General features: G+C 42.1%; 1 protein-coding gene across 2 annotated transcripts; it reads right to left on the bottom strand.

Annotated features, from left to right (window-relative positions):
* Positions 1–1,274: 1,274 nt before the first annotated feature.
* Positions 1,275–22,232, bottom strand: c2cd2l (c2cd2 like). Of its 2 annotated transcripts, none has more exons than XM_085470018.1 (15): positions 21,877–22,232; positions 21,184–21,622; positions 9,000–9,095; positions 8,784–8,903; positions 8,361–8,471; positions 7,656–7,763; positions 7,428–7,527; positions 7,207–7,339; positions 6,584–6,648; positions 6,213–6,334; positions 5,504–5,675; positions 5,295–5,393; positions 4,811–4,905; positions 4,161–4,374; positions 1,275–3,246 (listed from the first exon to the last, which is right to left on the bottom strand). In XM_085470018.1, exons 2-15 carry the CDS (start codon positions 21,535–21,537, stop codon positions 3,002–3,004), a joined length of 2,034 nt encoding a protein of 677 aa, XP_085326144.1. In that variant the 5' UTR covers positions 21,538–21,622; positions 21,877–22,232; the 3' UTR covers positions 1,275–3,001. The 2 variants fall into 2 exon arrangements, with proteins under 2 accessions (XP_085326144.1, XP_085326143.1); XM_085470017.1 differs by having other exon boundaries at positions 4,811–4,944; positions 21,877–22,231.
* Positions 22,233–23,630: the final 1,398 nt, after the last annotated feature.

The raw sequence follows: 23,630 nt of genomic DNA on the forward strand, positions 1-23,630 counted from the left end.
AACCACTGATTAAAGCCCACTGATCAATGGCCATGGTTACCATTCACAGAGAGTTGGGGAATGGCTGCAATTATAGCATTATACGGTGGTAAAAGATGTACCGTTAGGCCCCTCAATTCAGAGATGGTCTTTCTCTGTTCACGTAAATGGCCTCCTTGACTCCCCGCTCAAACCAGTGCTCCTTCCTGTCCAGGATGGTTACGTCCTCATCAATGAAAGAGGGTCCACTGGCCTGTAGGTGTAAATAGACTGCAGAGTCCTGGCCTGACCAGGTAGTTCTTCCGTGTTGTGCCATCCACATCGCCAGAGGTTGTTTGGCAATCTTCCTGGCACTTAACAGCGTACACTATGTTACTCTCTACACTATGTCGGGGAACCCAATCCTTGGGGTGGACCAATTTTTGGCGCAGCGTGTTTTAGGGTTTAAAAGCCACAGAAGTAAGTCCCCAAAAACTCTTGGGCCCCTTCTGGTGTTACTAGTCAGCGAAGACAATGAAATGCAGGGAAGAGCCTCACGAAAGCAAACTTATTTTTTGTTAAGGAAAATGTTATAAAACACTTCTTCAGTAAAGACTCAGAGAAGAGAAACACACAGAAGGGCAGCTCCCTACTGAGAGACTCGCGCTGAGCACTGCCCCAGTCTTTATTTTATACTCCATTGAACGTATGTGTGTGTGTGTGTGTGTGTGTGTGTGTGTGTGTGTGTGTGTGTGTGTCTCCTGCTGATCAAAGGGTCATATAACATGAAGGTACAAAAGGTACATCCTTGGTCACAAAGAGGGCAGTCTCCCCCTCACCCTAAATAACATAGTGAGGAAGTCCAGCAGTTCATCTATATGTAAAGAAGCACTTAAACTAAAACAGACATAGCTACGTTAATCCTACCGTAAAACAATAAAACCAGGTACAAGCTCTCTCGTTCTCCCAGGACGTGGGGGTGCATTCCTGAGGTGCACACCAAGCCTGCAGCCTGCTAGAGATCACACACAATTGATTATATGCCTCTAAGTATACATGGTTGAATATTTCCTAATACAAATCACTACATGCAGTATTCTACCATATGCAAACTTATATCACTAAAAGATTATACTGACTACTAAATACAATTTTCCATTGACATTAGTACATGTAAGTTAATTGCAGGTACAGAAAGTTATGTTCTTTTAATGTTACGCTGTAGCCCATGCGCCTTCACAGACCTGCAAGTGCATCATAAAAAGGAACCTTTTATGGGTTATTGAAAATACAATGAACGAAGTCAGGTACAAAGATGATGCTTAAAAAATAATTTATTTGCAATAAATTAAATATTTAAAATATAACAGAAGTCATCAATTTTGCAGCCACTTTTTGTTTCACAATACAGCCACAAGTCTTTATTCATAACGTTTGCTTTATGTGCCTTTAGACGTTGAAGAGGCTTTGTTCTCTTCTTCAGCATTTCAAAATCCTTTTATTAAAAAAATTATAATTTCAAAAAACAACCATTTATTAAGTTTGGTTTTTCTGAAGTCTCATAGTTAATGCAGTCAGTTAAAAGATTATTTTCATGTTTTCAGACAAGACTCAATTGGCCCTAAAACCTATGTACAACTTCACATACTGGATCTATTTGCCTTCAAAGTATGCAAATGCTTTCTTAAAACCTGTGGCTGCTAGTAGATTTCATTAAAACCCTGAGTACCGTATTTCAACTCTAACCCACACCGAGTCCTCTTGCTTTGCCTGAGCGCAGCATTAGTGAACACTGAGACACACCAATCTCCTTTTTTAAATATAAACTGCAGAAATATTTTAGCGTGACGTACATATATCTAAAAAATATTACATTATCATAACAATCCCAAATGTTCATACAGGAAATGCTTTGCTATATTAGTTCATTATTAGGAACTAATCACATGGCAGCATTCTCTGCAAACGATTTCACCCGCAACCCTTTTGAGGCATTTAACACAACATGTCCTGCACAGTAATGATAGCTGTTACAACAATGAATTCTGTAGAAGCACGAGAAGAGGCGAGCACGCCTGATCGCGTTGCTGTTTTCCCCCGACAGAAGACTGCGAGACTTTCAAAAGTCTAAAAATCAGCTTCTGGCTTGATAAATAAGGTGGCTGGTTAGATTTTCAAAAGCAAAGTGAAGATATGATACTTCAGAGAAAGCACCTTTGTCAAAGTAAAAGTACAATATGATCTTTTCAGGTTTTTATATAAGATACAACATTTAACATTATTCTAAAACCAATGTCGAAGCAATCATGGATGGACATTATAGCTAGATCAAGACATTTTTTTTAAACTTACTTAAACTATGTGTTGAAAATTACATTTGTATGGAAAACACACCTTAATGTCTCTATATTATAGCCTCGCCTCTGTCAGTGCGCCCCAGGGCAGCTGTGGCAACAATGTAGCTGCCATCACCAGTGTGTGAATGTGTGTGTGTGAATGGGTGGATGACTGGATATGTAAAGCGCTTTGGGGTCCTTAGGGACTAGTAAAGCGCTATATAAATACAGGCCATTTACCATTACCATTTAATGAGTCCAACATATTAATAAATTACACTTTAACAACAAGCACATTTTTACATGTGCTGTTAAAAAAAATAAAAAGTCAAAAGTGCAACCACGAGCATAGTGGCATTTTACATCATTAAAATGTTTTGGAGCGTTTTCACCACCAGTGCCAGTCCAACAATCCCAGAAGCGTGGAACATTTCTTTGTAGCTATTCCCATCTCCTCCACCGAGCAGCAGATTCCTCCTCAAATTTAACAACAATTCAGAGTCAGCGATGTGATTAAATGAGACTTCTGTCCTGAAAGTGCAATAATTTCTATCCAGAGGGGAGCCCTCCCAGAGGTATCCTCCTTTAAAGCTGTGCAGTTGACAACCCACCTGGGGCGCTCAGCCTGTCAAAGACCGTGCTGACGTGTAGTGATAACAGAGAACGCTCTCAGGATGACTCGTGTCCATGTCTGCTGGCCTCGAGAATTAGTTATCCAGTGCACTAGCTCCTCCATTGGCGGCCTTGCCTTTTGATTTGCCAGAAGAGCGGAAGGAGAAACGTTTGATGAGGCGCCGGGAGAAGCTGCCAGACTTTTTACGGCTGATGTTTGGTGCGGCGGTGAAGTTATTGCCCAAGTTGGAGATGTCTTCGTGGGACTGGCTAAGGCAGGACTCTTTCTCTCGATGTCTTCTGCGGAAAAGCAGCTTCGTCCCGCTCTGCAAAAAGCCCACTGCAGGAAACACATCGTGGAGTTACTTCTAGTTTCACAAATGATTTCAATTATTTCACAACATACATGACAAAAAATCCATGCATTTTTGCGACAGGCTGCTGATAACAAAGTGCCTGAAGACATCATCTAAAACTGGCTCTCTAAGTTCTCTGTCATGTGTAGACACAGCACTGACAAGAGTTTGGAGCCTTGTTTTTGCTTGAGCAATTCATAGGTAACGTAGCTTACCAAGCTAAAAGAAAAAAACATTCCTCTGAAAACAGTCAAGAACTGGACTGAAAATGAGTGAAGAAGCAGAAAACGTCCAAAGAAAACTTTGAAAGACCATCAGAAAGGTCGCATAACTATTGTTAAAAAGCACTTTGAAAATAAAGTCTGGCTCCCTGGAAGCAAAATATAAAGAAATGAGGGGTGGCTTAGTTTACTTATTACTGCTTCTCCCACTCCTCTGCCTCACCATTCAAATTTAATTATATTGCATGAAAAAAATAAATTAAATTACAAACAAACACATGTTAGTTTGGCTTTGTAGATGCTGAAGTATGGCCTCTAGAGGGCAGCAGCAGTAGAGGAACTGACTGTGGTAAATCTGTGAATTGAACCTTTAGTCCTGATGTTACCTAAGGCTATGAAATATTTGTTTGCATATAAGATACACTGTGCCGTTATTAATATATTAAAAAAAAAAAAAGTGAGACATGAAAATTAAATCTAAAAGCAAAACGTCTTTGAGACTGAAAAAAATGTAAACCTGCTCATGAAATTCTGCTTTAATGACAAAACAAGAAACATATTTGAATAATTTACAGAATATTTCAATAGCTGAATAATGTTTTTACAGTTACGCTTTTCTGTGAGACGTTACTGAGAACTGGACCTGGATTCTTTACAGCACAGACTGCCTGCGTTACCTTTATGATCCTTGAGACTCCGGGTTTCCAAGGCACCAGTGGAGCCAGTATCTGATTCCACATCATCCACAGAAGGACGCTCTGATACGTCAGAGGGCGTGGTTTCATCTGGATCATGGTGACGCCCTGACCCGTAATGGTTGCCGTGCATGGCTGCGTCCATGGCTGCAGCGTAGCCACTTGATAATGCACTGTTATCTTCAGAGAGTGGAACCTGAAGCAGAGAAATAGATGTCACTACTGAAATTACACGCCATTACATGTATATGACGATTAAATTCAAATATACACGATTATCAGCACACTTTCTTTTAGTGAGGTTGTCGAGCGCTCCTGACACGTTTTCAAAGATTCTCGGGCAAAAATCAGGTCAGAAGATTCTCATTCTTCTGTAAAGTGGTCCAGTGGGGGGGCTGTGGACTAAATTTAGATCACACTTATTCTGCCCGGCTCCTCGTTGTATTTTACAGTAGATTCCCAGTAGCAGTCGCAGCAGTTATTAAGGCTTACAGCTAATTTAATATAAAGACTGAAGGTTGGACTATTTCCTTTCAATCATCATACAGGTAACTGATAACCACAAAATCGCTGAAGTTTTCAAATCAAACTCAAAGCATGTGTCTAGAAAGATGGCGTTTTCACTCTCTGACCTTTGACACACCCGAGATGATTAGCGTGCTCCTTTTCGTCGGTGTCTTCCGTGCTGCTCTGGACCCAGACTCTGTCAGCTGCCGTATGGCGGTTTCTGCAACAGGATCCAGGCCATTAGAGAGGCGGCTGCTCTCTGAGCAACAAAAAACACAAATATGTAAATCAGCACTATACTAGCAGACCACCATGTGCTATTTTTATTAAAATATATTGCTGAATTAACTGCTGTTGCACTACATATAAGTTTGTGCTTATCTTTTATCTGTTTTGTGTCAGCAATTAGCTTCCCGCTGCACCAAAAACAGCACGTAACTCCAGCCCGTGTGCGAGTTATGTGATGCTTTTGAAAAGGATTACCTGCACGGAGCGCACGATGCGTACTCAGAGTGCATTCCTCTCGACTCGTGTTACTCTGCTGCGTGTTGCTTATCCTACTTTGCATCTGTTATGTAAAACAAATCTGGTTTTCAGGGCAGAACTCACTGCTCGCGTTGGGGCTGCTGCTGCTTCTGCTATCAGGCAGCACGGTGGGTTTCTTCTCATTCACCTCCACTTTAGACGGAGAACGCAACGGGGAGTCACCTGAAAGGGAACGCTGCTATTTCATTTCTTATTATTGACACTACTAAAAAAAACTCATCAGGCACCTGCCCTGCCTGGTTTGGTGACATGCTTTGCTTTGTCAAACGCACCTGGACTGCGATCGAGTTTAAGTCGGGACTGGACCGTCGTGACGGTGGTGACGATGGTTCCGTCTGGCATGATGGTTCGGTCCACGTCAACTTTCTTGGTGGGGGTGAGAGAGGAGCGAAGTAGCAGAGCTTTGTGGGCACTGCTAGGCTCCTGTGTTTCTTGGTACAACAGCTGGAAGAGGAAAAAAAAAAAAAAAGTGTACAAGCTGGAGGTTTCTTCCTGTTAAAAGGGAGTTCTTCCTTCCCACTGTCACATAGTGCTTGCTCAAAAACGACTGCCTGATTGTTGGTCTTATATAAAGCACCTTAATCCAACTGTTGTTGTGCTTTGGCTCTATATATAAATTGGAAATTAAGTTATTAAGAAATGACAGAATTTGCCAAATGAAATGTTACCCCACAGAGACAAAGCACGTTTATTCTCATTTTCTCTCTCTTTAAAGACAATGTGGACTAGAAGAAAGCCAAAAAAAGAGCAACAAGTTGGCTGCTGGAAAGTCTACAAGAGATCTGACACAGCGATTATAAGAATGACAATGGATTTTGTATCAGCTGTTACACAACACTGCCTCTTTTGTTGGGAATCTTTGATAAAGTCCAGATCTAGATAATAAACCGTAACGCAACCTTCGTTCTGCGTCAAAGCACAAGTAAGAATTTCAAACACTCCCTACACTCTTACAGAAATCTAACTCGTCTGGTCACTCACCTCAGCGGTGATGACAGCGTTTGGCGTTGAGTCTTGGCCAGACCTCATGGACAATACGTGCTGCCCAGTGGGAACTTTACCCTGGATGTCCAAAGCAATGGAGGCGTGACCTGGCAGGAATTCTAATCATATTTAAACACAAAAAGAATATAAACAAATTGTACAAAAAGCAAAAAGGTCTTTCCTTTTAATGTAGTTCTGAGGCCAAAAAAAACGAGCCTCTCCAGACATCACAAAATGCTAACAAAGACAGTGAGTCTGCCAATACTGCATTTTCAGCACTGATGACTCTGCTTAAGCTGTAATATGTTCCTGCTGATCAGCTTTCTGAGCAGCAGCCAGTAGTAAATTGCTATTGAACTATGCCTTACGTTCCCGTTTGCCACTCCGCTCCAGAAGTCTCACTCTCAGCTCTTTGGTTTCTGGGCCCAGCTCCCTTCAAACACAGGAAACAAATGAGTTAGCATTACAGTGAAACTCCATTATCCAAGTATTATTATTTCAATTAAATACGTTTCTTTCTACAGCCATTACTTCTCTGGAACATTAATATTAATACAAATATTTTAACTACTTGATTGTGACTGTGACATTATGGGCTCAAGAAATTCTGATGTTGCTAAATCTGAATTGGAGCATTAAAATAAAAGATCCCCAAAACTGTTGCAACTTTAGGGAGTTTAGAAGAAAGTATTGTGGTCTAGTCTTCAGACCAGGCTTAACACCCAGTTTCAGACATTTCTTTCTACTCTTGGATTTGTGAGAAAGAGCTCTGGCTGTGAGCACAGCAGCTCCACCACTTGCTGTTCAGACCTTCTGGTTGTAAGGGGCAGCCAATCAGAAGAGAGGAGGATTATTTTAAACTGTGAATCATGCAAAGCTGCTCTAGCAAAGTGCAGGAATAAAATGAGGGCTGCAAATGAGGCCAATAGGTGACCTGCAAATGCATCACAATCATTACACCCTGAATCTGCTTTCTAACACGGCAGCTTACAGAGTAATATCTTCACTCCATTCCAGTGCAGCATTGGCACTGGTGGGCACAGGCAGGAAGCGGGTTGTTCTCTCTGTAGACGGTTGGTCCAGGCTCAGGACACAGCACAGCTCCCCTGATTTAGACCATTGACCTGCAAAACACACAATGACGCAGTGAGACTTCGGTAATCAGCAGGAAGCTGTGCGGAAATGATCTGACGCTGGGGGAAAATATCTGACCTTTACTTAAGGTCGCCCTGAGCTGCCGGAGGAGTAGTCGTCTCACCAAGACACTCTGGGATACAGAGTTCAATCCCACTGAGAGACTGTCCATGGGGGCCTGGGAGTGTGCAGAAAGGGGGGTGGAGAGCTCAACAGTGAAACAGCTTTAAGTACATCATCTATTTTATTATATAATCTATACATCTTTTAGTTAATTTGTCTCATTAAAGGCAGTAAATTTCTCACCAAAGGACTGGACGTCCTGAGATTGAGGACCATGGCTGGCTGAGTGCTGAACAGAGTATCTTCTATCAGACCCTTAATTGTGTCTATGTCTGCTTCACCTTCAGTGCACTGTGAAGAAAAAAGCACACTTATTACTCAGTGATGGTTAACCAACACCCGCTGAACCGAACTAACTACAGCCACAAATTGAGGGTTTATTTATTTCATCTCAATTCTTACAGGATCCCAAAGGAAAAAAATTACTGCAGCTTTAATCTGAGAGCATTTTCACCTCTGGGGGGCTGAACCAGCCTTGATACTTCACCCACGCTGGGCTTGCTACGCCGTATAAAGCAGGCTTTTTATATTCCCGTATGGTGGATGTCATTAGTCAACACAATGTCTTGTGCTAAGTATTTGTTTCCTTTTTATTTTATTAACGTTGTTACTTCCTCAGACAAATGGCATTTAATGGCATGCCCATTTATATAACAATATTAAAGGACGGCACTTCCTTCGTGACTAATCTTGGGTTTAATGGGATGGAAAGTCACTTGCATGCAAATCAGTGCATGCTGATTTACAAAGAAGACAAATTAGATACGGGAAATTTTTTAATGTGCGTTTCCTTTTTTAATAACACACGCATGCTTTTAATTTGAAAAATGTGACGGTCACTGAGAGCAGTGACATCAAATTAGTGCCATTAGCGGTAAGCGTTCCCACCCGTCTCTGCAGCTTGCATGGAGACACGGTCAGAGAAAACGACGGCTGCTTGGAAAGACTCCAGGATATCAGCAGCCCCTCATCCTCCACCTCCTCCAAGCACGCCACAACCTGATGGAGGTAGACGGAGCGGGGGGGGGGCAGGGACGGTAAGAAAATAGTAACAGGCAGTTATAACAATAGATATTCTCTGTGCAGCAAATTGTCATTAATAAATAATTGTCTTACATTAAAATGCATCAGGTAACAGAAAAACATTTCACATTTAATGACCACTGCAATGAGGGCACAGATGACATGCGACTGTCTGTGTAAATTTTCACATTTGAATAACAATGCAAATCACGCTCTGACATTTGTTTTTTTAGAGGTCTGGTCTCCCGTGTACAAATTGCTAAAATCCAGGTGCAGTGCTTCAGGTACCTTTGCCACCACAGGTGCTATAGTGATCTGATAGGTGTCCATAGAAATGGCAACTGGCGACTGCTGGGTGACCGTCACGGGTAACCTGACCCTGTCTACTGAACAATTACAGTGCAAAATCTGCAAAAGAAAAAGAGAGGAGGACAAATACTCATGCATACATACACTCAAAATGCACTGCTCCTGATGTCACAGGTATAAGCAAAGATTACTAACCATTCGGTTTGCTGACTGGTCAGTGCAGCTCACGCTTTCTATTGCAGAGGCAGCACTTATCTGGAGGCTGCTGTCAAAAGTGATCTGAATGGAGCTCTGGCAGAGACAGAGGAAGAGAAAAATGTCCCAAACATTACACACGAGAAAGAGAAAAGAGACTTTGAGATGACAAAAGATGTAACAGTGCAGGGATACAGCCTTTAATACAGCTGACTAGCAGCTGGGTATGTGGAACTTGCTTTATGGACCTTTGATCATATCATAAAGTAAACTGCTAATTAATCCTGGTATTTAATGCATTTAAACAGTATCTGCTCGCATAGCTCTTCCTAGATACACTCACATAAGACAGTGACTGTGTCGTTCACATGTTGCTCATCCAATGCAGTCTTTAAAAAGTAAGAACTACTGTTTGTTCCTGTTTGTACACTTCCCTGTTAAAGCAACCGCACTGTCTTTGCAGAAGCCCAAATGTTCCTTATAGCTGTAGTAACCATGACGATTACTATGCGATCGTTTTCTTGTGTTTAAGTTCCAAAGTGCAAGTGAAAAGACTGATAGTAGAATTCACATGTATCTATAGTCACTCTTGTAAGTGCTATACGGCTATAAAAAGGCAGTGCTGAACAAATGCATGCAAATGCATTATTGAATTTACAGTTCATGGCCGACCACAATTGTGATTTAAGCCCAGGCAGCTGCATGGATTAGTGGGCTCAGATGAAAAATGTCCGAAAATACTGACAAAAAAAACCAACACATGTAGTGGTAATTGTGTTAATAATACATTTATATAATCCTTTTTTGTAATCCTTCAGAAGTTGGGAGATTTAATGCTCCTGGCTGCTGAGAAAACCCCATGTCTCAGACCTCGTAGCAGCATCTATTTATCAAGTCGGTGCTTACTCGAGCTTACAGCCGGGCACGTTTTCCTGTGTGGAGGACAGCCCTAACAAGAGGAAGAAGTAACTCGGTTTTAAGAAAAGATTCAGCAGAATCACACGGGCACGGCGGTGACCTACTATCACTATGTGTGCGTGTGTTGGCCAGAAGATCTGTTTTACTGGACAGCTTTAACTGAGAAGCGCGAGAAAACAAAATCCCCTATTGTCACAGCATGTGTTCCACTAGGTCCAAGTCCAATCTGTATCAAACACAACAGCGGAGGCGGGGCAGAGGTGGGAGGATGATATAACAAAGTTTGTGGTGTGCGTGCGAGTGTGTGTCTGTGTGTGTGTCACTTATTGCAGCCAGAAGGGCAGGAAGCCAAGTGCTATGCCGCAAGCTTACGTAGGTTCCCCTGGACTAACACTGCAGTCACATGACCGCAGCGTACAACCGGCTGTGTTTACTTCAGTTGGCTGGAGCCTCTAAAACTGCTCAGTCACCCAACTGTTCATTTGGATTAAAGTGCAGAGCAAATATGATATATCAGATTGAGAAATACAGCTTAAACCCTGTCTGTGTCACTGCAGGCGGGCACATTAGCATCTTTGCCGTGGAACTAAACGGAGTCATCTAGCAGAAATTATTACGAGGAAGGCACAGCAAAGTCCATTTTTGTAGACTGCTTTTACAACATTTTGCTTGTATTAGATGGCTTCTGGTGTAATTATAGAGTAAATATAAGAAGACAGGCAACAAAGCCGCCTGCAGTGAAATGAGGACATCACACTTTGATCGCCACCAGAAAACAAAAAAGACACCCTTGAATCCAGAGTCAGATTTCTGGCGAGTCAAACTGCACTTACAGCACAGATTTGTGTTTGTGTGCATCAAACTTGCTAATCCGTGTTGAAAGGAAACTGACAAATTTCATTTTTTTTCTTTTCCAAATGACTCCAGTAAACATGGCAGCAAAATATTGCCAGCATGTGTCAATCACTCATCATTCATAGGGAAAAGAAGGCCGGCTCGCTCCAGCTTTGTTCATGATTTCAGTTAAAAATCATTTTCTACTCTTATCTTTTTTCCAGCACTATCCTTTTTTGGGTTTGTTGTAAGATGCACCTGAAAAATTATTATGGGAAAATATTCAGCCATTATCGTTTATTGTATTTTAGCAAGTTAATAGAATATCTAATTAGCAGTAGGTTTATGGTTTCTCTTCCTTCCAGGGAGTTTACACCCATTGGCTTTATAAGGAGCCATCTGCTGCACTGTGGTGTTTTGTATCCTCCTTGGCAGAGGCTACAGACCTCATTTTGTCATGGAGAGAGCAGTGCTAGTAGCATGGCCGCTGATTTGTCCTTGTGATCCACCGCTGCTCAACAGAGTGTATGTGAGGGGTATTTCTGGGTAGAGACAGTTCCTGAGGACATCCATAGTGTCACTTCAGGTTTGTCAGCGTCCCCCCCTTTGGGTCTAACTGGCTGAACGCCTCTGAAAAGCATGTGGGTCAACCAGAAATACACTCCCCCATGGCTTCTGATGACCCTCATTTTCCTTCCCTATATTTTATGTTATCTGAGCTTCCTGCTATAACAAGGTGCACGATTGGAAAATTACAATGTTCATGCACAGGAAAAAGCATACATGAAAATTATTATTGATGTAATTACTCAAAATGGCAAAATAACAGACAGGGTCTGTGTGAGGGCAATGTCAACAAACTGAATGCGTACATGCTGCCATACTAAAAACAGCCAGAGGGCTACACCTTGGACAGCTCTCCGTCCAGCCCTATGATGGACCATGATGGACACGGAGAGACAGACAACCGTTAGCTCTACAAATGGAACTATATCTACTGTCTCTACTTCTTCTATCAATAATGCAGCTAAAATTAGCATTTTTTGTATAGACAGTATAAAAGATGGATGGAGCCACTGTGACTTTACCCACTGCTTGCTATGAAGCCTCGATCTGAGTAGTTTCTTCTATTTCCACCTTAGTGATGTGAAATTGGATGTGACAGGTTATGGCTGTATCTGACTGAGAAACAAAGGAAACTGTAAGCCCATTAGCTAATTAGCTGAAGCTGATCCTAGATAATTGTTCTTTCTAAATGTTAGAATTGAACTGAATTTACAAAATGGACATCATGTTCTATTTAACATACCTGAAACGAGACACTAAGCTGAGGTTTTTACTGACATAATAGAGCAAGCAGGCACACCTAGAAGTCTTAGCAACCAGAGGAGTCGCTCCCTGTTGGCCATTAAAAAGACCATCATTTTTTTATATTGTCTACTATTTTTTTTCTACAGCTTTATTGCTTCATTATCCCACAAGCTATAAATCTGGAAGTGGGAGTACAAAGAGAGGGAGTTCTTGAAGTTTCTCCTAAAACCAAATGGCTAGCATGTGAGATTAACATGCTAGCCACTAGGATTTAACACCCAGTCACTACTTTTTTTTACTCTTTTAGGAAAGCCATAGTCCAACACCCACCATGTGAAAGCTTGGGTTACTATTAATACTATTATTAATACTAAAAGAATGATAGTACAATTCATGTATTTCTATAGTTACTCTCCTAAGTGCTATATGGCTAAAAAAAAAAAGGCAGCGCTGAACAAATGCATTATTGAATTTACAGTTCATGGCGGACCACAATTGTGATTTAAGCCCAGGCAGCTCCGTGGATTAGTGCACCGGTCCCCAACCCTCGAGCCATATAAAAATTATAAACAGAGTCCGTCACAAAGGGCAGCCCTGGTGAAGTGTCCGTTAATACTGGCAAAAAAAAAAAAACCCCAACACCCACCATGTGAAAGCTTTCACAGGTTTCACAGTAGTCCTGTAAAAGAATTAAGGAATTAAGAAAGGAACCAGCAGCCAGGTGCTGCTGATCAAATGCAGTTTGCTAATCAAATACACTTTGCTGGACATACCAGCATTTTCACCCCAAGGTCAGAGCATGCAATGCTCAGACCGTACAAACCCAAGAACTACACCTCAGACTCTACAGGCATAGGGTTGCCAACCGTCCCTTAAAAAACGGAATCGTCCCGTATTTAGAAACAAAAGTACACGTCCCGTATTGAGCTAATAAGGGACGCACTTTGTCCCGTAATACAGTGAGAATCAAAAGTAGTCTATAACTTTTAATGGAATTAACACTTTGTTTGAAAACATAATTCCCAGCCCCTCTCCTGCTTTGTGACCAATGAGCTGACAGCACACTTATGACAATTCGAGTATGACAAGTCAGATTACCGCTCATCTCATTGGTCGAGGAAAGGTCGCTTACGGAGAAAATACCGGAAGACAACCGATGACCACAACAACAAGCATGGCCAACAGGGAAACAAACGCCGACACTGCGGTGCAAGTCTCGGACGGCACACTGTGCGTCCATAAAATGAAGGTTATAACAGAAAATCTGTCGCTCGCTCTCTCTGTCTTTCACTCACACAGACACACCACCACATCAACTTTGCTAAATTGCTAATGAAAAACATTGATCAGGCAGCTGTGATTGAGCAGCAATGTAAATCCAACTATTTTCACGGTTGTTGTGGTCGTGATCATTTTGTGATGCCACATGGAAAAGGCTCGGATGAGCTTTCCAAAGTTCTACAAGTTGTGCCTCCATCGCTTGTGTCCAGATCACACGCTGCACAGCTGTGCTGCAACGTCTTTTTCACCGACGTTTACGTGTTTGCGCGTGAGCAGCTGCGGTGACACCCTCACGAGTGATTGATGATCGGGAGCTGGTCGTGAGGTGTTAATCGCTTCTCGTTACCCCACGTATACTACACGACGCACGATGAAGGCCAAAATCGGGCCGATCACCAAATCGGTCGCACGACTCAAAAATCGGCTCAAAATGGGCCAAAAATCGCACAGTGTGAGCCCAGCATTAGAGCAGCAATGTTTGTTCGCTCAGAGAAAGAAAAAAAAAAGGCTGCAAAAGTACAGGGAGGAATGGGAAAAGGAAAACACCTGGCTGGAAAAGTGCACTGTGTGCTGGCGCACTTTTTCCATAGGCATGCTTCTATTGGTGGGCACATGAAGAACATGAGGGGCATGAAAGCTCGGGGAACCCTTTACCAATTTTTTGTCCGCCAGGCCAAGGCAGAAGCAGATATGGTATGTAAACACTGGTTTGTTTTTTTTAAACCCTCTGGTTAAGGTTAATATGGGCATGTGCAGTGAATATCAGGGCTATGTGGCCAGAAGTGTGATAATATAATTTATTTTGTGTAATAAACAACAGCAAGGATAGATGATTACAACAAATAGATCACTAATACATAAAAGTAATACATAGATGAATAATGATGATGAGTTATGATGCGTAATCATGGGAACAAGTGGGTTTACAAACAGGAGCAGCTGATTAGCTTTAGAAAAGCTGAAATAATACCTCAACTGAAGCCAACTGTACTAAATGCACTAAATGTGCACTGTTACAAGAATATTTTTCGTTCTATTGCTTTCTATTAATTTATATAATTTTAAGTTAAGTAGGACAGAGTTCTTTTAAAGAAAGATTTACTTATATTCTCAAAAGTTAAGCATGACAGGCTTCTGTTTAAGAAAGAGACCTGTTTTACTGTGTTAATGTTGTCATTTTGAGCTAAAAATAAATGGCTAAATGATCATTTGTTTCCCATATGGTCATATCACAAAGAATATGCATCTGCTTAAATCAAGTTCAAGTCAAATGGTTAAAAAATAATTTCACACACAAAAAAAGAGCTACCACACTGGGAAGGGTGAAGACAACTGGGTCGCCCGGCCCTGGCCACGAGGTGTCCCTTATTTATTTTTCAGGGAGTTGGCAACCCTATACAGGCATCAGGTAGCATGTTAAATGTTAAAAGTTCATGACAGTACAGCTAGAAAAAGACTGAACCAGTGTGTTTGGAACTTGTTTGGAAGGGTTACCAGGAGAATGTCTCTCCTATTTAAAAAGAACATGGCAGCTTAGCTTTGCAAAGCCGCATTTGAACAAACCACAAGATTTCGTGAACTTTGGATGAGACGTTTGCTCAAAATGCACCGCCACATTTGGAAAACGCCTAATGCAGCATATCAGCACAAACTCCTCATACCAACTGCCGAGCACGGTGATGGAGGGGTAATGATATGGGAAAAAAGAAAATTACCAAGTTGAAGTCCAGACCTCAAATCGATTCAATCTAAAGAAAGCTGCGCATAAACAAATGCCTGGAAACCTTGATGGACTGAAGCAGTTGTACAAAGTTGGCCAAAATTCCTCAAGAGTGATGTGAGAGAGTGATAATGATTAAAAAAAACGAGTGCTGCAAGTTATTCCTGCTATAGACTCTTTTAGAAACTACTGAATCAGGGAGTGTTCTTAGCTTTTTACATGACTGCACCGAGTCATTAAAGGTTTTTTTTCTAAAGTATACCTAAGAATTGTAAAAAGTTACAGTGAATCTGGAAAGACAGTAGTGCCTTAAGTATCCAGTAATCCATCTTCACTTCAGAATTTGTTCAGGTACTATTAAATTTACATGTTGGATATTAGCTGAGCCTATTTAAATGCTGAGTCATAGCCTCAGAAAGAAGTTGGCGTAATAGTAGATTTTGGCTGTTCAAATAAAACTGGCTGGTGAAGATGGAGCTCATCATTAGCTCTGACTAAAGGATGAAAAGGTTGGTTTCCTGCACTATGGTATCAAATCAGCGCTGAGTGTTTAATGTCCCCTGTTGTTAAGAAGGAACCTACTTGAGAATAATCACAGGGCATTAATCATCTACCAGCAGCTCTCAGAGGGAGAAGAAGTGAACTGTGTCCTCAAGCTATTCACCAAACTCTTTATAATTGCAGATTGTGAATATACAGGGAGCTTCCTTCCCTGCAGATGTACGCTCGTTTTGTCCTCCCCTACCACTCAGTAGTGATGGCTTGACAGCATGTGTCAGCTGCACACACAGGCTGCTGATGCCTTATGATCTGCACGTCTGGGGCGGCCGACCAGTCCAGTCCTTCAAGACTCCTCTACAAACTAATCCAGCCAGAGACATCTGAGTAGCTCCATATCGAGTCATTTCTTCTGAGGCAAGATTATATCCAGAGGCTCACGCTGTAAATACTTCAACAGACAGGACATTTTTGCTGGGTAAACAACTGAGAACTGAGTCTGCATAATGGGAATACACTCCAAAGCTACAGGAAGAGACCAAAAACACAGACATGCTGCTGCCGATGTTTAAATTAAACCATGCTACGCAATTCATGTCAGATCAGACGTAGTTATAGTCGGTGTCAGAAGTAAGTATTTGAGATTATTGTGCAGAATGTAAAAATCACTAGAATCTGACATCAGAGATGACGTACTTCTGTTAACATCGCAGCAATGAGCTGTAATGAAGCCTTGGGGCCCTCGCTGGACTACAAGGACAGACGAAGCGTGAGAAGGGGGTGGGGTGGAGCTGGTGGTAACAAGTATTAGTTACTGAGACAAGAGGTAGACTGTGTATCTTCGAAACCGTGAAGAAGAATGAAGCACGGCTGGTGCTCCACCTGTTTACCCTGGGTTTGCAATCGTCTTCTCTAATCTGTATCAGATACTGTGTAGGACACAGAAAATCAAACCTCATGGCTTTAAGTATCTGCAAAAGAAAAATGCCTAGCTTCTTTCTCTCCTCACACAACAGTCTATTTGGGTAGTATAAGCATTCTGAGCTGTGCCGTTCTGCAGCACAAATGTACTTTCAAGTCATATTACATTTAAATAAGTCCTCATTAGCTGCCTCAATATCCTGCAATCTCACTACAAAGGGATGAGGCATTTGTTGCAGTTTATGTAACAAGCCCAAACCCCGGTGTCAGTACTCAGCCCTCTGAATCTTTTTGTGTGTGTGTGTCTCATCATGCTGTTTCAAATGCTGGACATCAGGGTCAGGGTTGGGTCTGCCCTCTGGAATGTTTTGCTACAAGGACAGAGCACTGTGACAACACTGAAAATGAGCGAAACAGCAAAAGGATTCCTGGCCTTACATCACTCCCCGCTGTAGTCAACAATATATCGACAAGCACGCCAGAGTCAGCCGTCCGGGATGAGGGATGTTCAAAACTGCACAGTCGCGTCGCTGACACGTAGGAAGATATCAGGAAAAAAAAAGACCCTAAGACACTTTTTGTTTCAGTGATCTCTTTTCAATGTGGCATCAAACCAAAAACCTGCATCTAAAATATCAACTTTCGCAATCGAGAGCAGCAAAGTCTTAAAAACTTTATGTGGTAAGGTCACAATAGCAGGCTAGATCACACTGCCTGTCATTTCAACTATTTTACTTCATAATTTGAGTATAAAACCAGTTTTTCCTGTATTAAGCTGAGGCACATTCTCAAACTTGTTGTTTCCTGACTTCAAGTGAGGTAAACAACAGAGCCACCAGCTCATAGCTGTGTGTGTGAGTGGCAAACAGGGGTTTAGTCCTGGCTAGGTAATGTAAATAAAATTCATACACTGTATGAAAAAAATTAATGTAACCACCAGGTCTGAAAATAAAGCTGCGGAAATGACTTAAGCTTTGATTCTTTGACTCTCAAAAAGACGTTCAGCTGTATAGAAGCTATAAGACAGTGACCTTATTCCTCACTCATTTAACTTTGTGAGGTTGTTTGTTAACTTCGAGTCTTCAAAGTCTATAATCAGGCTCCAAAGAAACAACAGGATGACATCCAAATGCCAGTTTATGTATGATGGTCCACCTCTTTTATACACTTCGTGATAAAATACAACAGGAAGGAAGTTTTATGATAAATGAAAGAAATATTGTTAATCTGGTCATTTTTAACAGATGAAATGGGACCATCAGTGCTAACTGGGGCTTATCTCCACAGGAATTTTCGGGGACTGTTAGTACATATATATTAAAATAATTATTGGGAAAGAATAAATCATAAAAATACAACTTGCAGACTGGCAGGAGGTTTGATGAACCCTTTCTGTTGCTCTAACTTGACCTTGCATGCTCAGTCAGCTTGCCTTTATTTGGATAAATTTCAGCATAGTAATTATTTAAAGACCTCTGTCACCATCAATCTTAAGTACCGGAAAAGTACTTAGGTTAATGCTATAAAGGATTTGCGTACTAATCCCCACGATGACACTGAAGCACCACTTCCCCGGTGCTGTGTTCCTCCGGGGAAGCTCATGTTTTGCCCGATGTAGAAACACAATCATGCACGTCCAAGGAGAATATGAGTCTTTGGGACCGTAATATATGTTCACGTGTCTGTTTTCAGAGCGGCCACAGAAACCTGCCTGGCAGGTGGCAGAGCCTCGCTGTATGCGAGAAGCAAAGAATGCGAGGCGACAAGTTTCTTGCCACTTAATGCTTGCCGTATCGCCGCGGCTCCTTACAGCAGGTTTTTCCAGTCTGGTTTTTACGTGGCAGGTGAACATAATACAGCTAAGACACACTTAACTGGCTAATAGAACACGATACTACTTAATAATGAACAATTGAATAGTGTCACATCCAATGCACCTGTTGTTGATGGTAAAACGGACGCTATGGAGACCGAAGCATGTGCCCCTTAAGCTTCAAGACAAAGACTGCTTCTTAGATTACATCCTGTGGGTTTATCTTTGAAACAAGGCACACTGGTGATTTGGTACTTAAGAGTAATGTTCAAAGGTTCATTAAGAAACTAACATTGATTTGCATATGGCCCAGACACATTTAGAACAACAGCTTGCTGTGTTTGCAGACAGTATGACTAGCAGATATTTTATTGTGATGAATGAACTCGGGAAGCTCTGGTTCACACACTCGGCTCACAAACTAAACACCCCATGGACAAACACACACAGCCAGCTCGTCTCTGTGTCCTCCAACATTGACTTGCTTGCCCAGTGTTATAAAATCACCTCCCAGTGAACTTCAGACACTTTATTCACCCTTTTTCTGCACCTTTCTAGTCTAACTCAAAGTCCCTTCACTGTGGTCTGAAAGCATTTCATAAGTTGGAACAGGGGTCACAGACCGCACACACACAGTTCATGTGACTATAAATGAGCTATGAGCAATTACAGCCAGGTGACGGTGCTTTTTATCTTTGAATTATTGTAAAATCATAAAACATTTTATGAAGGTAAATACAGCACGCTCGGCACCTGGAAACTGCCACTAAAGGCTCACCCAGGGTTCACTTCAGAGTTTGAGTGTCTTAGTAAATGAGAGTGTCAAAGGTCAAAGCAGATCAGCCAGCCGAGGTCATAGTGAGATAACTCGGCTGACAGCAATATAGTGAAGAAAAACGATCCACTACAGCACAGGGACCTCTGACTATCAGCACAAAACGGGGTTATATGAAAGCAGGTATCGAAAGCTCAACAGACTTACTCCTGCATACAAAACATGTACAAAGTGCAGAGAAGATACACTTTTCTGCCACTTTATTAGATACACCTTTTGCCTTTAGAGCTGCCCAAATTCTGTGTAGCATGGATTCCACAAGTGGCTGGAAACATTCCTCAGAGATTTTGGTCCATGTTGACATGATAGCAGTTGATGCAGATTTATCCGCTGCTCATCCAAGATGTGAGTCTCCCACCGCATCTCAAAAGCGCTCTGTTGGGTTGAGATCTGGTGACCGTGGAGGTCATTCGAGTACAGTGAGTTTATTGTCGTGTTCAAGAGATCCGATTGAGATGTTCTGAGCTTTGTGACATAGTGCATTATCCTGGAAGCAACCATCATCAAAAATACTTAAATGGGCTGTGGCATTAAAATTATGTTCAGTTGGTACTAAGGGGCTCAAAGTGTGCTAAGACAATATCCCATTCATACAGTGGAGGATGGATTTTCATGTTGCGACCCTACCATCCAAATTTTGTAGCTGAAATTGAGACTCATCAGACCAGAGCCTATATAATCTGTAGCCTCAGATTCCTGTTCTTAGCTGACAGGAGTGGTCTTCTGCTGCTGTAGCCCAGAGATGCTCTTCTGCACACCTTGGTTGTTACAAGTTGCTATTTGCATTATTGCTATTCCTCTATCAGCTTGAAGCAGTCTGACCATTTTCCTCTGACCTCAGGCATCAAAAAGGCATTTTTACCTTCAGCAACCACTCAGATTGCTCAGGTTGAACTTCAACAGGCTGTCTTCACCATATCTGCATGCCGAAATGCTGCCATTTAATTGGCTAACAAGATAATAAGATATAGCTGAGCAGGTGTACCTAATAAAGTGGCTGTGATTGTACCTCCAATTCAAAGAAACGCAAGGCAAGCAGTCTTCAAAGCTCTGTGCTCTCATTTAGATGTTTAGATTCTTATCTGTCACATAATGCCATTAATGACCTGAAACAGATGGTGAGGCCCTGATCCCAACTCATGGGGTCAGTCTGGGGTCACAAGAAAAGGTGCCTGAAATACTCGGTTATGAAAACAGGTCATCTTTTAAAGAAAACCAAATACTTGCATTGTAATAATTTTAATGGTATTATTTCTGAATAAATGCTCTCCTATGGAAGATGTTTACTCTGGACATCTGCAGATGAGCTCTCAAACAACAAAGGTTAGGTGACCCTCACGAATCAGAAAACAAGTGCTGTTTGTTGCAGATGTGCAATGCATGTGATTGATCTTGTCTGACCCCTTTAAACTCCCCGCCAACTCATCTCTCGATAAACACGCACGGTTTTAAAAGTGGGGGGTGTAGAGGAGCCACCTCCGTCTGACTTTGATTCACACAGATGAAAGAACGACTTAAAGGGAGAAAGACCTTTAGGGACACTGGACACAAAGTGGCAGGCTGTCTCCAGTGCTGAACCCACTGAATCAAACATTGATGCGTTACGCTGCGTTCTAACTGATGGCCAAGGTTACGAGCTGAAGGGAGGGTGACACAGCCATTCTTTTCATTCTGCCTCTTTCCCGATTTGATCAAACACACATCTACTTCTTCCCATGAGGGTATAAGACTATTTTTATGAGGTGTGGGTGTTACTGTGGCTGTGCTGACTGCTCTTGCGTCTCCACTCTTTTGTGCATTAAATCAGAGCTGTTACGCAAGGCTCTGCCCCCCATCCTCTTACCGATTAGACACTCCAACTCCCACACCTCCACCTCCTCTGCCTACACACACACTTCCAGCTGCACATGAGCACACCGACTGTATCAGCTCCTGCTTAACTATTTATGCCTCCACTTAATGGAGTAACCTCTTGTGCACACACACTGGCATCATGTTTAATCAGCTCTCTTGTTAAATATGATGTATTAAAAGCTTAAAGATTTCAACTCACCCCATGCCTGCAAGCTTGCTCGTTCAGAGCCTTGACCCAGGTCCTCTGAAACAGCTCCCTGAAGGACTTGAAGGAGAACAGAGAGGTCAACAAGCCTTTAACCCCGGCCTCAGATGTGGGTCGTCCATCCCGGCCGGAGCGGAGCTTCAGCAGGAAGCCCCACAAAGCTCCGGCCAAGCTCTTATTTGGGTGCTGCCTCCAGGCTGGGTCTCGGCTGTGTCGCTTTGCTGCCTTCCTGGCTCTCCACAACCGCAACACAGTCAGCGAGTACTGGAACAACCATCCCAGCACGATGACCAAAGAGGCGAGGAAGAGACCCACCAGGCACAGCCAGCTCAACTCCTGGAGCTCCATCACCGCCTCCAGCAGCCTCTCATATCATCAGCTCCAGATGGAAATAACAGGACTGTGAGTGGTGAGCAGATCAGCTGCTTTCAGCCTGCGAGTGGCAGCAAACAGACGGTCGCGTTGATTACCGGTAATGGAGAATTTACACCGTGGTTATAACGACAAGAACCAATTTTTTTTTTTTTTTTTTTTTTAGGTCAAAATAAAAATTTGTATTAAATTAAATTAAAGATTAGGCTGTATATTAAAAAAAAACCTACTGCGTTTGCGCCATGCATGTATATAAAACATGTATACGATATCTAATAATAATATACAGAAAAGTCACATAACGTAGCTTCATACCAAGCTGAAGTTTAAGCGGTCCGAGCTGCAGGCTGCAGGTAATCGAAAACAAATGAAGCCGTGTTCATGGCGATATGGAGCGCTTCCAACAACAACTGTGTCTGTCCCATCTTCGAGCGCTTAGCGATGCTTCAGTGTGTTTGTTGTCATCTGTCGATCCCAACACAAGCCTCCAGCTCTCCGCCTGTGCGATACGGGCTCCGGCGCATTTAAAATCTCCGCTGGTCTCAGCTCCTTCCTCCGCAACCCCTCCACGGCGACGATTTAACAAACAACAGCATCGGCAGACAGGTGGCGCTGCAGGGGACGGACTCATCAAAAAAACGGAAGCTGGTCGGACCTTTCAAAATAAAAGGAGGACACAAAACGGCGTTTGTGTGTGGAGGGTTGTTTTTTTTTTTTTAAATAAATGTTTAATATTTCAAGCACGAATACAAATATGACAATTACTGTCAAAAGACGCAATCAATTGCCAGAGAGAACAGTGATTACTATAACAATGTAAACATGCAAAATAAAAGACTGCTACACAGATGCAAGCACACCAACAGTATGTGATATTAAATTAAATATCACACTGGGAAGAGAGAAAAAAAACAAGGGGAGATACATTTTATCTCAGATATCCAAATCAGTGGGAAGGGAGTCTTTGGTTTCATCCTTTTCTCAACATTAAGCAAGAATTTCTGTTTGCGCAAAATGAGCACATGTTCTCATTAATACTGAATCATACTCTAAGTAATTATTTATAAGGATAGATGTCATTCATTATCTAAAAATATGTTGTCAATTGAATGTAGAACTGTGCCATACTTATTTACTTGGCATCGATCTGCTACCAAGTAAACACAGGGCCAGTCTCGCTGATACCAATACTAATACTTTTAACCTATAAAGGCAGATTAGGGAGAGTAGTGTGTCATGACTTATGGGGTGAATCAGCATTAATTTGCAAATTCTGAACCCATTCTAATTAGCACTAAATCACAATTAGTTAATACAACAAAACACACCTTTCAAATTCTTATATAGTGTTTGTTTTTGGAGACCAGGAATATAAATGTGCCTGTCGCTTTAAAAGACAGCCTTTGTTCTTTAAATGTGCTATAGGCAATAAATAAAATAGATGTCACAGTCAACACAAAAAATGCTCAGGCATTTTTCATAGTGCATGTTTGCTTTTTGTGAGTTTCATCAGCTAAATACAAAATCAGGTTCTGTGTTTCTAAATAATCAGTTACCAAGTCATTGAAGGGCAAAATGTCTTTGTGTTTACTGTATGCTGTTCTCACATGGCGAAGACTCATATGCACCATATGTCAGTCTACGTCCCTACCCTTACCTATGGCCTCTGGTGAACCTTGTCCACTCCAGTGGCCTTGCCACAGGAAGTTGTTTAACTGCCTCAGTTGCCTTGCCCCGTTGATGGACGAGTCGTCCCGCTCGTACCCGGACTCTGCTTCCACTGAAGAAGTGTCAGTGGGATTAAGGAGCTCCTCAAGTATTTCTTCCACCACCAAATAATAGAGTCGCCTGACAGTTTGCTAGAATCTCTTCGAGGCAGTCTGAAAGTCTTTTTCCATGACCTCTCTAAACTCCCCCCAAACCCGGGTTTTTGCTTCAGCTACTGCCCAATTCGCATTCTGCCTGGCCTGTCGGTATTTATCAGCTGCCTCTGAAGTCCCACAGGCTAACTGGCTTGGTTAGCCTGTGGGACTTCAGAGGCCTGATGGTTCCCTTCACCTCCAGTGTCC

Source organism: Copadichromis virginalis, linkage group LG10, assembly GCF_057382275.1.
Source record: "Copadichromis virginalis isolate Kocher_CV1m ecotype Utaka linkage group LG10, C_Virginalis_male_GT1.1, whole genome shotgun sequence".
NCBI classification, from domain to species: Eukaryota; Metazoa; Chordata; class Actinopteri; order Cichliformes; family Cichlidae; genus Copadichromis; species Copadichromis virginalis.